Source organism: Bradysia coprophila, unplaced genomic scaffold, assembly GCF_014529535.1.
Source record: "Bradysia coprophila strain Holo2 unplaced genomic scaffold, BU_Bcop_v1 contig_94, whole genome shotgun sequence".
Lineage (NCBI taxonomy): Eukaryota > Metazoa > Arthropoda > Insecta > Diptera > Sciaridae > Bradysia > Bradysia coprophila.
Genome location: NW_023504022.1, coordinates 2,655,300 through 2,674,762, shown reverse-complemented (window position 1 = coordinate 2,674,762; position 19,463 = coordinate 2,655,300). Strand labels below are relative to the sequence as shown.

The window sequence follows — 19,463 nt, the reverse complement described above, 5'->3', positions numbered from 1 at the left end:
AACCAGGGCCTAATAGCGTCTTAGTTATGAGTTGAATCATATAACGAAAGAAGCCATAAAACGTTACATATCTCAGAATATAAAAATGAAAAATCTACTCAACGTACTCATGAGTGATATCGCCAAAACTTCAGGTGATTTTATTAACTTTGGGAACAATGGTTCTCCGATTTTAATGGTAGCTAGTTGGGTTCGCCTTTCAATTTCAGAGAATGCGTATCTTTCATTTTTTCGAATAATTTTTTATTTTCGGTGCAAAGCGTTCAAAAGTGAAGTCATATCAGAGGGCACCGAAAAAAGGTTTTTCGGCAATAACTCGAGAAATAATTATTTTAAATTCTCCGAACATTTACTATATTTTTAATTGTAAATCGATGAGCGTATTATAAATATTTGTAGAGAAAATCGGTATCGCTCAATTTGTTCCAAAATCCAAAATCCAAAATTAATTTGGCAAAAATAAATTGATTTTGGAACAAATTGAGCGATACCGATTTTCTCTACAAATACTATATTTTTAGTCATAGTTCTCGTGGATGCACTTCCGCCAACCAGTGCATATACTCTACCTGTAGGTCTTTCCAAGGCCGACATTCGTACAATATTACTACAATTTAAAATAATTATTTCTTGAGTTATTACCGAAAAACTGTTTTCGGTACCCTCTGATATGACTTCACTTTTGGCCGAATAAATTACACCGAAAATAAAAAATTATCCGAAAAAATGAAAGATTCTCTAGAATTGAAAGACGAATCCAACGAGCTGTCACTCATTAAAATCGAAGACCGCTTGTTCCCCTATCACCTGTAGTTTTGGCGATATCACTCTTTTATTGTGATTTGAGTTGATTTTCTTAAAAATATGAACGAAAGCTAAAAACTACGGCCATTCACATCGACTGTTAACTCATATTTAATAGTGAAAGATTCCCTCATCTCCCTCAGCAGAGTTCTTGTTTTTATTTATTTTCAAAATTGAACAGTCCGACATGAGGCAAGTAAATCCACGCCATTAGTCGTATAAATTTATACATCAGAGAGAGCTTTTTTCTCCTTTGTTACGATCTGTCAGTTTTTAGACCCGTACGAAGTACTGGGGTCTTATAGGTTTACGCATACGTTTGTAACACGTCGAATTGGACTCCCTGAGTAAGGGGAAACCTATTGTGGTTGTCTAGAGATGCCAAATCCGCGAAAAAAAAAATGTCCGTCTGTCCGTCTGTCCGTCTGTCTGCACGATAACTTGAGTAAAACGCATCCGATTTTGAAAATTCTTTTTTTTCCGTTTGGTAATGTCAAAAGACAGGCTAAGTTCGAAGATGAGTGATTTTGGATCGACCCCTCCCGAGCTGTGGCCCAATAAGTGCTTTACGGTTTTTCGAAGATATCTCCGGACATTTAAACGTTAAACTTGTAAGTGATACGTCAAATAAAAGGTATTTACAATACCGATCGACAAAAAAAAAGTTTATGGAAATCGGATGACCGACTCGTGAGTTAGACCCCTTGGTGTGGAACAGGCACAGGGCGGCAAGCAGTTTTTGCTTGTAGGTCGGCCACATTTGAACATATTTCGTCTGTTTTAGCTTTATTAGATAGGTATTGACCGTACCAATCAGGGAAAAAAAATTTATGAAATTATGTTCTCCGGAGCGTGAGCTAGGTCTCTTGGAGTGAGCTCTTATCTGGCTACTCGGAAGTACAGTGAACGTGGTGTATTTTGACAATATCTCGAGTAAATTTTGACCGAATTTCATGAATTTTTTTTTGTTTGAAAGGTATTAACGAATGTAAAGCGTCGGTACTATTTCCGGTCTTCTAACAAAATGGCTGCCGGCGGCTATATTGGATTTTATTAAAAGTGATATAAAGTGGGAAAAATGATGCTTAGAGAGTTTCTGTTAACATGGAAATAATGTGTTAAGTGTGAGGGGTTTCAGGGATTCCATATACGGACATCTATATATACCTATATACAGCTATATTGAGCTATATACAGGCATATAGAGCTATATAATAGCATATTCCTCTGTGAAATGTTTATTTACAGTGAAATATAGGTAAATATAGCGGTATATAGCTGTTTAAATAGGAATTTATGAAATTTGACTTCGTACGGGGCTGTCTATATTGCCTCCGGCAATTTAGTTGTATATGATAGCAAGGCAAAGAGTGGATAATGCAAGTGATTTTATAGCGCGAATAGCTGTTCAGTAGAGAATGAAGTAAAAGAAATGAAGAGTTTCACAGTAAAGGCTTTTGATACGAATAGGTGTTTCGTACGGGTCGGCGTTAGCTATGTTGCGATTTAGTATGGAAATGAAAACTAAAATTGAGATATCTTTGCTGTTTTAAGTTGTTTTTCATATTTTTTGGACCAAAATGTTTTAAAACGTGTTTGGAATCGATTGGCATTAACAGATTGTGTGAAAATATTTTTTTCTATTTTATTATTTTGTTAATGTCAATCGATTCCAAACACATTTTAAAACATTTTGGTCCAAAAAAATATGAAAAACCACTTAAAACAGCAAAGATATCTCAATTTTAGTTTTCATTTCCATACAAAATGGCAAAATAGAAAAACTGACAGATCGTAACAAAGGAGAAAAAAGCTCTCTCTGACGTATAAATTTATACGACTAATGGCGTGGATAGAAACAAAGTTAAATGACAGAATGTGGAATTTTTAAAACGCATATTAACAACGCACTTCAAGCAAAACAGGTACTCTAAATAGGGTACTGAAACCTGACAGTGCTACATACAAAATTTTACACTGTAAAAAGAGTAAGGATGAAATTTCATACAAAAAAGTACTCTATTTGGCAGATGTCATTAATAGCACTTTTGCTTGAAGTGCGTTGATATTAACCAATTAATGGAAGATGCATTTTACGCATAACATAATTTCTCAAAATGTTGCAACGAAACATTATAAAGATTTAGGTCTTGGTTTAAGTTTTGAAGGGTGTTTAAGTTTAAGGAAGATGTTGTTCATGTTAAGGCCTATCTCAACCTCAGATGTGTCTATATTCACGATTATTTACGAAATCGTTTTCCTTCGATCAAACGCAAAGCCTCCAACCAACTCATAATGATCGATACAAAAACCTCTGATACGAAATCACTGCAAAGTAAACAAACACAAATTTCGCATATTTTCGCTTTTTCAATTAAATTTTATTTGTAATAAAACGAAAAAAATTGTTTGACACAATATTCACAGTCTCACAACGACGTGCCAAAGATTTAAAATTGATTAAATGTTTAGTTTATTATTAATTTGATGTAAACTTTTGTAAATTTTATTATGGCATTGGCTTCACGCGCTACATTGTTCGAACGCACCACTGACTCTCTATTATAGAAGTATGGCGACGATGTGTAACTAGAGTTAAATATTTCCTTAAGGTGAGCACACAGTTCGTGAAGAATGCTTGAAAACTAGCCTGTTGTATGAGTCATCTGTCAAATATTTGTCGTGTAAACGCTTTTGTTTTTGAAATTTTTCATGCATTTTACACGGTCTCGCGAACTATGTACTACCCTTTACGATTTGTTTCAAATTTGTTGCACTCTGTTCTTGTTGTGTCGATGTCTCGCTAAAAAAAAATTATTTCTTTGAATCAGAGAGAATACATCGTCTTCTTCGACGTATTTCCCGGTTACCTTTTTTTCCAAATTTAATTTTTATTTTTCATTTTGCTTTCAGTTTCAGTCTTCTATCGTCCAACTATCGTAAACGAATAATGAATATCGAAAAAACTCCGCTAGTCACATCCCTAATTAGAGCATGCAAAAATGCAGACAAGGACGAATTGATGCAAGTCATGTGCAGTATTGAACAGATCGGTATTTCGACGAGTGATCTTAATTCCGTTGACCAGAATGGCAGGGTAGATCATTATAACATAATGTACCATTTTGGTGTACGAAAACATTTTAAATTTTACATTCAGACCGCAATATCATACATCTGTGCAACATCTCTGACAAAAGTTCTGGATTTCCTACTGAAACAACAAGGCATCGATGTCAATAAGGCTGACAAAGACGGAAATACACCGTTACATTTTGCTGCCGAAGCCGGTAATTGTTTTTTCCTCCGATATTGTGAGCGTGTCACCCAACAAAAAATGATTTTCATTTCCAGGTCTGTCGGAAATGATTAACATGCTGATCACACGCAGTCGCAGTTTGAAAATTGATGCCAAAAATATATTCGGAATGACGCCGCTAATGAAGGCCGCCATACAGGGCCGAACCGATTGTGCCAAACGGTTAATGTTAGCAAGTAATAATTAAGTAATTATTCTCCTTCTTCCATGTTTCCATTGTTGATAATATAGTAAGGGCGGAGTACACAGTTCGTGAGGCCATGCAAAATGACCGGAAAGAGAGAAAGTTTACATCAGGTCTACAGCATGCAGTAAAAAAACCTTTGACAGATGACTGAACCAAATTTTATGTCATTCCTTTTGACCTAGGTCTCTTTTCCAAGCATATTTCACGAACTGCCTACTCACCTTAAAATTGGAATATTTGTATGGCGAACATTTTACGTAAAAAAATGACTTGACAATGACCAAACCTTTGACAGATAGTTCATACATCGAATGTATGTTAGTGTACTGTTACAGCATGCGGTTGTAAAGTCGATCACCGAAAGATATTCCAATTTTCGCGTGTTTTCGACCTCAGCAAATTTATCGTTTGAGTTAAGTCTCACTACGGATCAGGTCAGATTATTTCCAGAAATTGTGAAATTCTCTCTCTTGGAAACATTCTCCCTTAAGTTACTTTTTCATCGTCAAAAATTTCCTGCACTTTCCAACACTTTCCGAAAATTCGTGGCTGGCCATTTGAAAGGATTCTTACAGACTCCATCTTTATACGTACCGTATGTGAAGGGTTAAATGGTCGTATGGGATGAACGCGGTCTTGACAGGGTTAATTTTTAATTAATTTAACACATATTGCGGGGATGACAAAGTGTTGATAAACCAAAAACAGTTGAAATCAGGGGACGTCCTCATTGCCGTAATTTGCACGAGGGACTTAGCGAAAAATTTAAACAAAGGCGCAAATAAGAGACGCAAATAACGGCAGCTCAGTCCTCATATTTTAATAGAATATTTTGTTGTCTAATTCTAACAGACGCATCACCATTCGAAAAAGACTCTGTACGCGGCCTAACTCCACAACAATGGGCACGGTTCTGTTGTCGCATATTCTGTGCCGACGCATTGGGTGAATTGATTAAAAAACGCAATTCATTGCAACAGAGTGCATATCTCAGGAAAGAACTAGTCAAGCGAGACAAGATTGCTGTTGAAAAGGTTATGCCATATAAGGCTTCAGATCCGCGTAAAGACGGTATTATCAGCACATTACCCTCCAAAATGCTGACCAATCATGACATGCTCATCATTCTTACAGGCTTAGTGTCGAAGCTCCGAAACATCCTACCATTTTACCGTCCAAAATTGGTTGCCGAAACCGATTCACCGGATCTGCACTGCAGCATGGATGCCGTTCCCACGGTTGAAATTACACCGGCGAATAATCATCAATTGATCAATAAGTACGCCAGCCTCTATGCGGCTAAAAAGTATGTTGCCACAGTCGATGAATTTGAAGCTCCACCGAAAGTGCCATTACGACGGAAGTCTAGCAACGAGTGAATGGAAATTTAACATAAATTGAGGCCCATGATGGTTGTGATAACGCCTTTTATTGATGCATTTGTTAATTTTAGTTTTAAGTTTTTGAATTGTAAACGCTTTAGGTTTGTAAGAATTCTCTCATTAAAATTGCATGGAATGTGAACGCTCAGCACTTAACATCGTTTTTCTGTCGTTGGGAAAGGTGAAGAAGATCAGCGTGCCCGACACCTGACCTAGGGAATATTTTTGGGAATTTTAACAGGTCAATGAGCGAACCAACGGTGGAAAGCTGTTAAAAAACCAATGTCCAACTTCGAAAGTGGCCGGATAGTCGTGTCGTTCAAATTGTGTTGCAACAATGTTTCTCGTTTGGCAAACGGGATAATTGTATCCGGAAATTGACGTACAATTTTGCTGCCCTCCGCAATCCGAGCTGTTGGAGCAGAAACAATTGTCTAGCAGAGCGCATCGTGTCGTTAAGGGATCGAAATCAATTTCGGTATCCTTGTTCATTAGGCGGCGCCCGAAATTGTTCAGGAAAATCCCGTTGGGATCGTACTTTTGCATAGCGGCTGCAAATTTGTCGAGCTTGTTAAATGAGACGACTGTGAGAAATTTTTGGTTTTGCTAAAATACCCACCGATGAAGCGTTGACGAGCAAACGAATTCAATTTTTTATCGAGTATCGAACTGCTGTGATACACCAGCCCACTTTTGGCCCAGTGCGATCGAGCGTTGAACTGTTTCGACTAAGAAAACGTTATTTAGGACACCCGGAATTCGTCTCGGCCGCTCTCTCTTACCAATGCTTGCAGTATTGTCTGATAGCCAGCTAAATTTCCCGACGCTTCATTGTAGAAGTCTGACCTCTTCCAGAGTTGGAATTCCAAATGACAAGAGGGCCTCTTATACGATGTCGACATGTAAATGTCGCTTTCATTCGAAAATCGTAAAATTATCCCATAAGCAGGGAAAGCTGTCGAAGTTTTCTCGACAATGTCCTTTATCGTACGAACAACTTCCGGCATATCATCGAGCGGAAAATCAAATCTATTAGACAACACGGGAACGATTACATACGTTGGTTGAGTGGTAGTCACTACACCACTCCACAATACAAATCCTCACTACCAAAGAGCACTTACTCACTGTCCAACGTTTCTGTAGAATATGGTTGTGGATGAGACCACGCACAGGCTGATATTTTATCGTCCTCACCACAAACTGCGGAGAGAAGGTCATGTGGGTAGCCAACAATGGGATTTGTTTCGGTATCGTTGGTTGGTGTCTGCCGTTCACAGACTGTGTCGGGAGACAATTGAGTCCTAAACCGCATATCCAAGAAGTGCAGCATTTTCTTCCCTTCAACATTTTCGTCATTAGAACAACAAAATGGAAATTTGTCAAAACTTCTCGTATTACCAAGTGTAGATGCAGCCGTGCAATCACTGGCAGACAAATTGAAAGCACTCTCCTTGTATATTGTGTTCAGCACATTTGATTCAAATGTGGTAGACATAAATAACTTAATGTCGCCCACTGTCTCCGCCGGTACAACAGACATATTGCTGATAACAATCTCAGAAATTGATGGAAACCAATACAGAGTCAGTTGATCTGACGCTTTTGCCCATCCAATTGCTTCACCATTGGTAAGTACCTCGTCGGATGCGACAGCGGTGTGACTTTTTAATTTGTATAATGGAACGGTATTTAGTGTTACGTCGACGATAATACCTGTTGGCGAGAGTAACAGTGTGAAAAATGAATTCCCTCAACGCACTTCAAGCATGAGTCATACTCCAAATAGGGTACTGAAACTGGACAGTGTACCAAACAACTGTCTAACACTGTAAAAAAAACAATTTCATACAAAATAGTATTTGGATCACTATTTCTTGAAGTGCGTTGATTCCTTCCAAGCGGAAATGCTGGTAGAATTTTCGTAAAAATTTCTTTATTTTCCCGCCCTCGTTCATAATTACCAAGAAGACCGAGATGTACTTTAAACGAACGCAAATCTTCGCGGCTCGAAATCACCATCACTTTACCGAGACCATTTACGATGGTCATTCGGGCGACCTGAGCCGACAGCGATGAATGAAACTTTATGCTAGAGCCATGTGCTCCAGTTCCGATTGCTCCGGCTAGCGTAATATTGCCATAAGCCGGAAGAACTTTAAGTGCCCGCTTGTGTTGTAACAGAAAATCTCCGGCTTCCTGCACAGTCACTCCTGCACCGAATGTGCTTGTTTCGTCTGCATTCATTTCAACTGATTTGAACGATCGCATATCGATCGGTATGCCGTCGGTACAAATAACGTCGGTTATTGAGTGACGTTGGCCGAAAGCCTTTACTTTAACGCCACGGTCGATTGCTTCGTTGACAATAGCAACAATGTCTTCAACAGTTTTTGGATACTTGATGGGATCCGTTGCACGGCACACTGCATGACGAATGTAGGAAGAGTAGTAGTTGGGACCTTGGCTAGGACTAAAATTAGGGAATTAAGACAAAAACATTTGTCGGCTTTTCTGTGGTATTTGAGTATTGTACCGTGTAATTTGTGTAACCAGCGGTTGGACCAGGCATAGACTGAACATGCCAATCAGGTAAAGATCCAGATTTGAATGGAATTTCATTTTTCTGCGGCTTATACAGTTTAACAGATCGACTGCATACACAAAAATGTTTCGTTCAATTGTACAAAAGATTTACTGTGCCGCGAGTTATCAACAGACTGTTAACGTTGATGTAATGTCGAATACCTTTTATCAACTTTCATCCATGTGCATGCTTCGGTCTTTATCTTATCTTCCTGTCTTTGGTGCATCATGCGCTTCCTTGTCAAATAATCAATTCTTTTATTGCCCCTAATATTACCTTTAAGTCACTGACTGATATCGAAAAATGAGCGCGGTTCCAGCAAAATGCCCGTTAGTCAAAAATTTCGAAATATAGTTTTCACCCCGGTGAAAAAATACGCTTCCTCCGTTTATAACCTCTCAAATGACATTCCATTACCATCAGTAATCTTTCAATTTTTTCGATGTTTTTTCGATATTTTTGAGTAACCCGATATCACATCATTGGTTATTTGGATCACAAGGGACGAAAGTAAAAAAATTCAACCGTGTGCGAAGTTTGCAGCCCGTGGCCGAAGGCCAGGGCGGCAATGGCACAGGTTGAATTTTTTCACGTCGTGCCATGTGATCCACACAACTTTTCATTACAACAACTACGAAAATTGTAATTTGAGCTTCCTTATAATGTTTCAACTGATGAAATTTACCGAAATAAGCTGAAATATGCGGGGGTCCAGGGGGCGGCAGCCCCCTGGTAAAAGAAAAATTTATAAATTATTGGCAACGTTCTTTTCTATCACAACAATCACAGTGATCACAACGACACCAGACGGAACACATGTTGTTGCTGTCATTTACTTTCGCATCCTCGTTTGAGGGGCGAAAGTACTTTCGCTCCTCTGTTGGGAGGCGAAAGTATTTTCGCACCTCTTGTGATGTCGTGGCTAACTGAGAGTTGAATTTTTATACTTTCGCATCTCATTCGGGAAGCGAAAATTACAACTTTCGTAGTTGGTGTAATGAAAATATATACGACATTTAGAAGAAAAACATAGGCCAAGAGAACCTCAGTTGGTCACACTGATTTTCAGCTACTTGTTAAATTTCATAGTTGAATGAACTACGCGAGATCTCAAAATCATTCTTACCAACACAGGTTTTTTTGTGCCACGAATATTCAACTTTCTCGCATATATCACTCTTTCATATATTATGATCACAGTAAGAATGTTCCATTACCAACAGAAAAATGATAAGTTGGTAATTTGTATGCAATTCTATCACATTCTCTGCCATAGGAGCCAACATGTTCTCCTTCTATCTCGCCACAGGCGTACCAACTTATCATTTCTCTGATTACCAACCTTTGTACAATAGTCAGGAAATAGCAAGGCTGTAAACTTTGGGGAGGTCACGCAGACCGCCATTTTATTATATACGCGGGAACACACCACGTCTGATGATTTTACATACAAAAAAAATCACCACACCATCACGGCGATGACAATCATCACAGTAGGTGAATTTTTGTATGAAATCTGCCATGTTATGATCAAGTGTGGTGTGTCACCCGCGTATCTGTATCTGCGTGACCTCCCCAAAGTTTATAGCCTTGGGAAATAGTACCATATTCGAAACGACGTCCCAGTCGTCATATTAGCATCTCTCTGTGAATGTGTATCAATTGAAAACTCTTGCAATACAGAATGCGATGCGACTTAACTGTAATTGAAAGAAAACCGTCGCTCAGGGTTATTAATCGGAAAAAGTTAGATGATGTCTTAAAAGGTGCGTTTATCATATTTATTGCATACATACGACTCTCATGCATAATTTGCTACCATTTTAGAATTGATAGCTATTTTGCTACTAGTTAGTAAGTGGGATTGTTTTATGAACTAGATATGAGATTGCCGATAAGAGCGAAGCAAGTTGGACAACACGTTGTGTGCCAACGCACTTCAAGCAAAAGTGCTATTAATGACAGCTGCCAAATAGAGTACTATTTTGTATGAAATTTTATCCCCACTCTTTTTACAGTGTAAAATTTTGTATGGAGCACTGTCAAGTTTCAGTACCCTATTTACAGTACCACTTTTGCTTGAAGTGCGTTGTGTGTGCTCACACTCTCATTTACTAACGTGTTAGCAACAAGGCTTTATCTACTGTAATCGGTTTGTCAAAATGACCACAAATTAATGCAATTCTATTCATTATTTCATCTTCATTAATTTTATGCAAAAACACATCGTAACTACCAATAGAATCCGTGAATTGAGTGCAGGTTCGACTACAATATGTAAAATCAGTGGATATGTCAGTGTGTAAATCTACTCCGCTTGCTCCGCTTAGACACTGAAACAGAGTTACCAATTATGAATATTTTGACATTAGAGTAGACAAAGTTTAATTTAGCACTGATTTTGTGAAGCCTGATTTATCTTTTGCCGATACAATTTTAGAACAGCGTCTTGGGAGTCGCCACGCTTTAATTCAGACTGTAAATCACCCCGCTTTCATAATTTTATCAATAATTATGCTGATGTTGGTGTAGTCAACGGATGCATTTATTTGGTCGGTCCACCAATTAATGACACATCCACCATCTGGTGGTGTTTCGATATCAGAAACAATACTTCTTCCAAATATTTATTATTTTCAATTTTTTCAGCCTTACAAAAAGATAAAAGTTTGTCGAACGGAAAATTATTTATACGTAGTAATCGATGAAGAAAGTAACAGTGGATGTACCATCACTATCAGAATGCCCGAAACGTGTTTTTCGATATGATCCGAAAGAAAGTAAAGGGAGTAAAGGGACTCTCTTCATTCAATAGCTCGTTAATGTTTCGAACAATGGTTTCCAATTAATGAAATGATATTCAAAATTAAAATGAAAATTCTCAGCAATAAATATTGTCATTTTGTGATTTTTTTTTTATTTTCTACCAGACCGCAATGGCTAATTACCGAACCGAAACACGGCTGCAAAAATTACGTATCCCAACAAAAATCTCTTCGAGAAAAGTGTGACGCAGTGTTTGAAATACAATCTCTAAAATTAATGATATCGCTAGAGTTGACGCTTTCAGCTTCGTTACGCAAAAATTAAAATTTACACCCAATTTTAGTTCAAACAAGCTGGCTTAGTTTTTCTCATCATCTGCCAAATAATTTTTACCAAAAAAAATTTAGACTTGAAACAACCAAAATTTTCCCAAAAAAATCTGCGTCGCAAAGTGGCAAATGTTCAGGAACAGACCAGCAAGAAAATTTATCTGCCACATGCGACGCAGATTTTTTTGGTAAAATTTTGGTTGTTTCCAGTCAAATATTTTTTTGGTAAAAATTATTTGGCAGATGATGAGAAAAACTAAGCCACCTTGTTTGAACTAAAATTGGGTGTAAAATCTAGTTTTTGCGTAACGAAGCTGAAAGCGTCAACTTCATTGGTCACGAAAATTTGACGAAATTCGAAAATTTGACGAAATTTGAAAATTTGACGAAATTTGAAAATTTGACGAAAATCGAAAATTTGACGAAAATCGAAAATTTGACGAAATTCGAAAATTTGACGAAATTTGAAAATTTGACGAAATTTGAAAATTTGACGAAATTTGAAAATTTGACGAAAATCGAAAATTTGACGAAATTTGAAAATTTGACGAAGAAAGTAATTCTCTATCTGCCACCATTCAAGAAATATCTCCAAAACCCCAAATGACCCAGCCATTTCCAACTTTCGACATTTTTCGACATTTGCCGAAGAAAGTAACTCTCTATCTGTCACCATTCACAAAATAACTCTAAAACCCTAATTGACCCACCCATTTCCTCGAGTAGCTCAAAATTTGGTCACTCTAATCACTCAATCTCAAACGAATCTGCCCCGATTTTTATAATTATTTTTTTGTTCGAATCGTGTTACGAATACCTTTCATTTGATGGGTCGCACGCCTCTGTAGGTTTCAATACAGCTAAGCTACAGCCGAAAACGCGTTCCCGACCCTCGAAAACCACACTCAAAAACCACTTCGAGGCCAATAAAACAAAATTCTGGTTTTTCCTGGGGTAATGGCGTATCACATTTTCATTTTTATGCCCACCCTGAGGTTCCTGCAAAATTTCATGGAGATTGACTAGTTTCCGAGATCGACCGTCGATAGATAGACAGATAGATAGATAGAAACATACAGAGTAAGTTGAAAGATTTTGATTGTTTGGGAAAAGTCAATTTGGTGTATTTTGTATGAAAAGTGACCAATTTCAAAACGATGTATCTCCGTCAATTTTAAACCTACATAGTCGAGTGAGAGCTCGTTTTGCTCGTATTTGAAGCGCGAATAAGATAGAATAGGATTTGTGGTGATACAGGCCAAAGGAAAGAAACTTAAATTCTCGCCTATATATAGTTGCCGCGTCTCAAAAAAATTTCTTCGTTCTTTTTTTGGAAGTTAGACTGCGTCAAGTCCTCCGCTATCGCTCCGGACATGATTTCTAAAAATCGCGCAACACTGCGCATCTAAATGACAACACACTATACTCTTCATAACAACTGATGTTTGTTTTTTGTTTTGTCGGTGTTTATTACGTGCAGTTGAGAGAGTTCTAAAGTGACTATATATGAAGTGAGTCATTGTAGTTAAGTCGACAGCGTAACGTTGATTGATTTCAGTTTTCCAAAATTTTCCATGATCATCACAGCCAAGTGACTGCCAAACGAGATAAACAAAACTATTTCTTCACACACAATCGCTAGAGTACGCTTTTCTCGTCAATTCCATGTCTCTATCGAGCCATGTACCGGGCTCAAGTGCCAAAACAACAATCACTCACCTGGCTCGCTTTATCGATGTCAACAGAGACATCCCCAAATTCCACATGCCTGCACGAGCAATGAGTGAACAGGCAGCGTCTTCCATCATTCGAAATGAACTGAAACTGGATGGCAATCCCGATCTGAACTTGGCTTCATTTGTCACGACGGAAGTCGACCAAGAATGTCACGGTTTGATGATTGCAAATTTGAATAAGAATCTGGTCGACACGAGCCAGTATGGACATACTAGTGAAATTCAGGATCGATGCGTCAATATTTTGGCAAATTTGTTTCACGCACCTACGAACGATAACGATTACGAAGGTGGAGCGGTTGGAACGGCCACTGTCGGTTCAAGTGAAGCAATTATGTTGGCCGGACTAGCACTTAAATGGCGCTGGCGATCAGCACAGGCTGCAAAACAAGGAAAGTTGCCAGATGAAATAACAACTCGATGCAATTTGATATTTAGTGCTGCCGTTCACGTCAGTGTCCTAAAACTGTGTCGATACTTCGATATCGATGCTCGAATTATTCCGTTAGAAGAGGATCGTTACACACTCGACATCGACCAAGTGATTAGCCGATGCGATGAAAACACATGCGGCGTACTTGCCATCCTCGGTAATCAATTAAAGAAACAGAAGAAAAAAACAATAATTTTGAATTTTGACCCATTTTCAAACTTAAAAGGTACGACCCTGACTGGCGAGTTTGATGACATCAAGGCATTGAACGGTGCATTGTTGAAACTGAAGGATGAAAAGGGACTCGATATTCCTATTCACGTTGACGGTGCGTCCGGTGCCATGATTGCTCCGTTCGTGTATCCCACTGTCGATTGGGATTTCAGATTGGAGCAAGTTCGATCGATTAACACGAGCGGTCACAAATACGGACTAGTACTACCGGGTTTGGGCTGGGTCATATGGCGTCGTAAGGAAGATCTTCCTGACGACTTGATCTTCCACGTCAACTACTTGGGAGTCGATGAACCAACATTCACTCTCAATTTCTCACGTTCTGCTGCCACCGTTATCGGGCAATACTATCAATTTATCCGCTTAGGCGTCGAAGGTTACAAACGAATTATGAGTCTATCAGTGGACAATGGAAAATATTTAGCCGAATCGTTGATGTCAATGAGTGAAGGACTGTTTATCATTCGCAGTCAAAATGACAAGCCTTCCTTGCCGATGGTCGCATTCTCACTGAATCCAACGAAAAATTTAAAGTTCAATGAAAAGGCTTTAGTCCGATCATTGAGGGAGCGTGGTTGGATTATACCTGTCTATAGTCTAGCTGCCAATGCCAGCGATATTACCGTTTGCAGAATTGTCGTACGAGAAACGTTCACCTCCAACACAGCTTCGCTTCTTATCGAGGATATTCGACTCGTGCTGATTCGTTTGGCCGATCAGCATGGACACCAGGATTTGGTTGAAACGTTAAAAGCAGCTCGGGATGACGCACACCAGCATCGACGATCGCAACAACATGGTGAAAGGGTAGCAAAAAATATTCAATCAAACAAAGAAGCTAGAAACAGCAATGGTGGTGCAAAAAAATTTAAAAATAATGAACATCATACCGGGCATACCATTTGCTAAACCATTTGTTAAACATTCGGACGAGGCCTTCGATCTTCTATCGAACAAGGTGACTCTTTTAGTACAATTAATTGTGACAAGCAGGAAAGTGTGAGAAATTAATTTCTTATTCTTCTTAGGATGGCACATCCCAAAAAAAAACATAGCTAACGCCGACCCGTACGAAACACCTATTCGTATCAAAAGCCTTTAATGTGAAACTCTTCATTTCTCTTACTTCATTTTCTTCTCTGCTGAAAAACTATTCTTCCTTTTAAATCACTTGCATTATCCACTCTTTTCCTTGTTAGCATATACAAATAAATTGCCGGAGGCAATATAGACAGCCCCGTACGAAGTCAACTTTCATAAATTCCTACTTAAACAGCTATATACCGCTATATTTACCTATATTTCACTGTAAATAAACATTTCACAGAGAAATATGCTATTATACAGCTCTATATGCCTGTATATTGCTCAACATAGCTGTATATAGGTATATATAGATGTCCACATATGGAATCCCTGAAACCCCTCACACTTAACACATTATTTCCATGTTAACAGAAACTCTCTAAGTACCATTTTTCCCACTTTATATCACTTTTAATAAAATCCAATATGGCCGCCGGCAGCCATTTTGTTAGGAAACCGAAAATAGTACCGACGCTTTACATTCGTTAATACCTTTCAAACAATTCATGAAATTCGGTCAAAATTTACTCGAGATGTTGACAAAATACTCCACATTCACTGTACGGCCGAGTAGACAGATAAAGGCTCACTCCAAGAAGACCCAGCTCACGCTCCGGTGAATATATTTTCATATTTTTCCCTGATTGGTACGGTCAATACCTATCTAATAAAGCTAAAACAGACGAAATATGTTCAAATTCGGCCGACCTACAAGCAAAAACTGCTTGCCGCCCTGTGCCTGTTCCACACCAAGGGGTCTAACTCACGAGTCGGTCATCCGATTTCCATAAACTTTTTTTTTGTCGATCGGTTGTAAATACCTATTATTTGACGTATCACTTACAAGTGTAACGTTTAAATGTCCGGAGATATCTTCGAAAAACCGTAAAGCACTTATTGGGCCACAGCTCCGAAGAGGTCGTTCCGAAATCACCCATCTTCGAACTTAGCCTGTCTTTTGACATTACCAAACGGGAATTATTTTTTTTTCAAAATCGGATGCGTTTTACTCAAGTTAGAGAACCCACAGACAGACGGACGGACTTTTTTTTCGCGGATTTGGCATCTCTATACAACCACAATAGGTTTCCCCTTACTCAGGGAGTCCAATTCGACGTGTTACAAACGTATGCGTAAACCTATAAGACCCCAGAACTTCGTACGGGTCTAAAAACCTGTTCTACCTCGTTTCAACAGCACCTTGATCTATGATGTGACAGCGACTATAAGGCCGTTTACATTGTGGTCAAAAGTATGTTTGTCTTATTCTTAAAATAAAGTGTTCTTTAGATATGAAAATGCCGAATTTTATTAAAACCACGTGAATGTTTTAACCAGGGACTAAACTAAGGAACATCGCAGGTGGGAATTTTCCCACCTGCGCCCCCCGAATTCCCACCTGTGAATCCAGATTTCCACACAATAAAAATCATGTTGACCTTACTTAAAGTAATCCAAAAGAAACAAAAATTCTATCAAAAATTTCCAACATCTACTACGTTTATTTCTTTGACTCAAAGTCAGGGTCTTTGACACTTGAAAATGTATGTAACATAAAATGTTCCCTATCCTGTGATTGAAAATATACATGAGTGTAGACCAAAAACCTTAAATGTGTTTGTCGCTCGTAGCACGATAACTCAAGTAATTCTCAACGGATTTCCAAAAACCTTTTTAAATCAACAAAGAATCAAATTCCTGAGGTTTAGTTCGAAGATGGGCTATAACAGTTTGGTGGCCTTAGAGATATTCGTAAAAGAAGTTTGGTGTCGTTGCTTTAGAAAACAACGTGAGACATTTTCAACGAATTTCCTATATTTTTTTTAATTCCTGGGGTTGAGTTGGACGATGTGCTTTTATGGACCGCGCGATTTAAAAAAATATTCCTAACAGAATATTACTCTCTCCCCTTTATCATCTATTTACTGCCATCAGTAGTTTCATCAAAAAAAAAGAAAAAAAAAGAAATTTCAACAAGTCGCTTCGCTCGAGTTGCAGGGGCAAATTTTCAGGAAATTTACTTGCTAGAAAGGTCTTAGAATATAGACAATTTCAACGTGATTAAATGAACGTTTCAGCCAGACCAAATTTATGAAAATAAACGGAATGAACAATTTTGAAATAATCAAGACAAAGAACTGCTTTGAGTAAAACAATTACAAAAATCTATCATGGATTCGAAGTAAAGGTGGAATGTCCTTCGATGTTGTGTGGCTGATCTGGCTGGATGATAATTTTGTTTATCTCCTGCAAGCTGATATTTCATACATTACGCGTTTATGCATATAAACACAAACACATACATAACCACAGCCTATACGATTGGATAATTCACACATAACCCACCTAGGGTAAATTTACTTTCCGACTACATATTTAAAAAAAAAAAATCGCCGAACGGCGGAAGCGAACACGGGACCAGCAGCATATCAACCAAACATGCTGACCACTACGCCAACAAATCACATAACGCGATGCAATTGGTGTCGGTAGTGGTTCGTTAGTCACTTCTACAGCGATCAAATAATCAGAGTAGTCGGAATGATGTGATTTGAACGAAATGTTGAGGTGGATAGTATATGTGTGTGAGTAAGTAAATAAAGGATTCTCTGTATGATGTTTTTTTTGTTGTGAATGCGTTTTAAAACAACATGCTTAATTAATTAATTTTAAATCCAAATTTTTGTGGTTATTTCGCTAATGTATGAAATATCAGCATGCAGGAGATAAAACATTGTTCTACCTTGGTGTATATTTCTCGAATCACTTCTTATGTACAATTGTATATACACTCGCTGGCGCTCGTTATATACAATTGTACATACGAAGTTATTCTCGAAATATACACCAAGGTAGAAAATGTACTATACTGGCGACAGATTTTATGGTCACAAACTCCTCCTTTTGCCTACTATCCGCCAATAGTACGCAAAAAGGACTGTGTGACCATAACATCTGTCGCCAGTAACAAAAGAAAATCTATTGAAAATCAGTCAGTCAGGGGAACTGACCCACCGACATGAGGCCTAGTTCGGTATATGCGAACATAATTTCCGTTTTTTATCTTCATTTGTCGCTTTTATCTCTTAAAGTCGAAAAAGTTTTGAAGGCGAATTTCAATTAATAATTGAAAAAGAGATTAATTTTCTAATTGCAGGTTCCGAAAACGGTTTGGCTTTTCTGAAATATTTTTTTATGTCATATGCCAGAGATGCATCTAAAGTTTGCATATTACGATCCTAATTGGCATAAAGATATTTTAATTTCTTACACCAACTACTTTCATATCGAAATTATTTTGATATACATTTCGTAATCGCGAATCTACCCATAGTAGGAAATACTTTCAGAGTCCTATTCTTGTGTTTTTTTTTTAAATCGTAAGTATAACGATAAACTAAGATCAACGTTTAATCGCATTTTTATTTTTGGATAATTTGGCGCCCCAAATATGCATTTTTAAGCGCCCCTTGGTAGAATTTCCCACCTGCACAAAAATCCTTATTTTATCTTATAATCTTAATCTTAAAAAATTAATTCTACTAGAACAATGAACTGGGTGAATAGTCAAAAGAACAACAAAACTTCTAAAGTTCATTGCTAACAGCCAATAGTATTTCCTAATTACTTTAATAGTATTCGTCGAGTTAATCTCCATCTCCATCTCTTAGTACCGCAAAAGAGTCATAGATGTAGGTCTGGACATTTTGTTACAGATAGTGCAAAATATTCAGAACTATAAGAATCTAATTAATTTTAGGAAAGCTATTCCTACGGTGGGAGAATTATAAGAATTTACAATTTCAACAATTACAATCCAATCGACGTTATTCATTCCACATACGATTTACACGTTATAATACATACGTAAATGTCGTAACGTGGGTAATGCATGTGGAATGAATAGCGTCGATTGGATTGAAATTATTGTTACGTATTATAATTCCGAGACTGTACTATGAAGTCACTAGAGAGTAAAAAGCTCTTAAAATGCAAGGTGAAGTTGTAGTCGACTAAAATTTGTTTTCAAATTTTTTAAAGACATTGAATTTGACGAGTGCTACCAGTCTCGCACGGTAAAAAGTAGAGTCTTTTGCCCCAATCAACAGTCTTTCATAATCAGCTTTAAGAATACATACACGACCGCTTGTGAAAACTTTACAGCGGAAAGATTCATTATTAATATTATGATGGCGGAAATACGTAATTCAGGAAACATTTTCACGCGCAAAACTACAAAAACTACAAATTTCAACACAAGATATTAGTATTACTTGTAATATGGCATTGAGGCAGATTGCGTTTTTAATTTAGTCGACGTGAAACGATCAAATTACAAGTAATATTTCCATTTAAATTGTGTTGACAATCGACTTATAAATCGAATGTTTTACGTCAATAATACGTGAAAATTGCAAACTTCATATTATTCCACGCGCTTTACAACACTCATCCAACCGTATCGATGGAATATAATCCATGTAATTAAACAATAAATTATACTTTTAAATGACATTTTGTGCTAAGAGCAAAGATTTGCGATTGCTACCGTTCAAATAAAAGCTGAGCTCCGTTCAAAGAAAATTAAAATCGTGATATT

At 37.7% G+C, this 19,463-nt stretch overlaps 3 protein-coding genes across 9 annotated transcripts in view; 2 read left to right on the top strand and 1 right to left on the bottom strand.

The window, feature by feature from the left end:
• The window catches only part of LOC119084847, a 28,911-nt gene extending 23,068 nt beyond the window's left edge, over positions 1–5,843 (top strand). For all 6 annotated transcript variants that reach the window (XM_037194961.1, XM_037194959.1, XM_037194962.1 and 3 more), the window contains 5 exons: positions 3,718–3,901; positions 3,965–4,094; positions 4,159–4,299; positions 5,163–5,381; positions 5,445–5,843. In XM_037194961.1, the coding sequence (XP_037050856.1) occupies positions 3,718–3,901; positions 3,965–4,094; positions 4,159–4,299; positions 5,163–5,381; positions 5,445–5,689 (919 nt within the window). In that variant the 3' untranslated portion in view covers positions 5,690–5,843. The remainder of the gene's footprint in view (positions 1–3,717; positions 3,902–3,964; positions 4,095–4,158; positions 4,300–5,162; positions 5,382–5,444) is intronic.
• Positions 5,718–8,425, bottom strand: LOC119084850 (L-gulonolactone oxidase-like). The gene is made up of 8 exons (XM_037194968.1): positions 8,371–8,425; positions 8,229–8,327; positions 7,657–8,165; positions 7,094–7,408; positions 6,817–7,033; positions 6,475–6,721; positions 6,312–6,420; positions 5,718–6,243 (listed from the first exon to the last, which is right to left on the bottom strand). The coding sequence occupies exons 2-8, from the start codon at positions 8,312–8,314 to the stop codon at positions 5,927–5,929; spliced, it is 1,800 nt and encodes a 599-aa protein (XP_037050863.1). The 5' UTR covers positions 8,315–8,327; positions 8,371–8,425; the 3' UTR covers positions 5,718–5,926.
• A 4,325-nt stretch (positions 8,426–12,750) lies between these two features.
• LOC119084855 (glutamate decarboxylase-like) lies at positions 12,751–14,847 on the top strand. 2 transcript variants are annotated; one of them, XM_037194989.1, is made up of 3 exons: positions 12,751–12,870; positions 12,962–13,700; positions 13,770–14,847. In XM_037194989.1, exons 2-3 carry the CDS (start codon positions 13,040–13,042, stop codon positions 14,684–14,686), a joined length of 1,578 nt encoding a protein of 525 aa, XP_037050884.1. In that variant the 5' UTR covers positions 12,751–12,870; positions 12,962–13,039; the 3' UTR covers positions 14,687–14,847. The 2 variants fall into 2 exon arrangements, with proteins under 2 accessions (XP_037050884.1, XP_037050883.1); XM_037194988.1 differs by having other exon boundaries at positions 12,933–13,700.
• Positions 14,848–19,463: the final 4,616 nt, after the last annotated feature.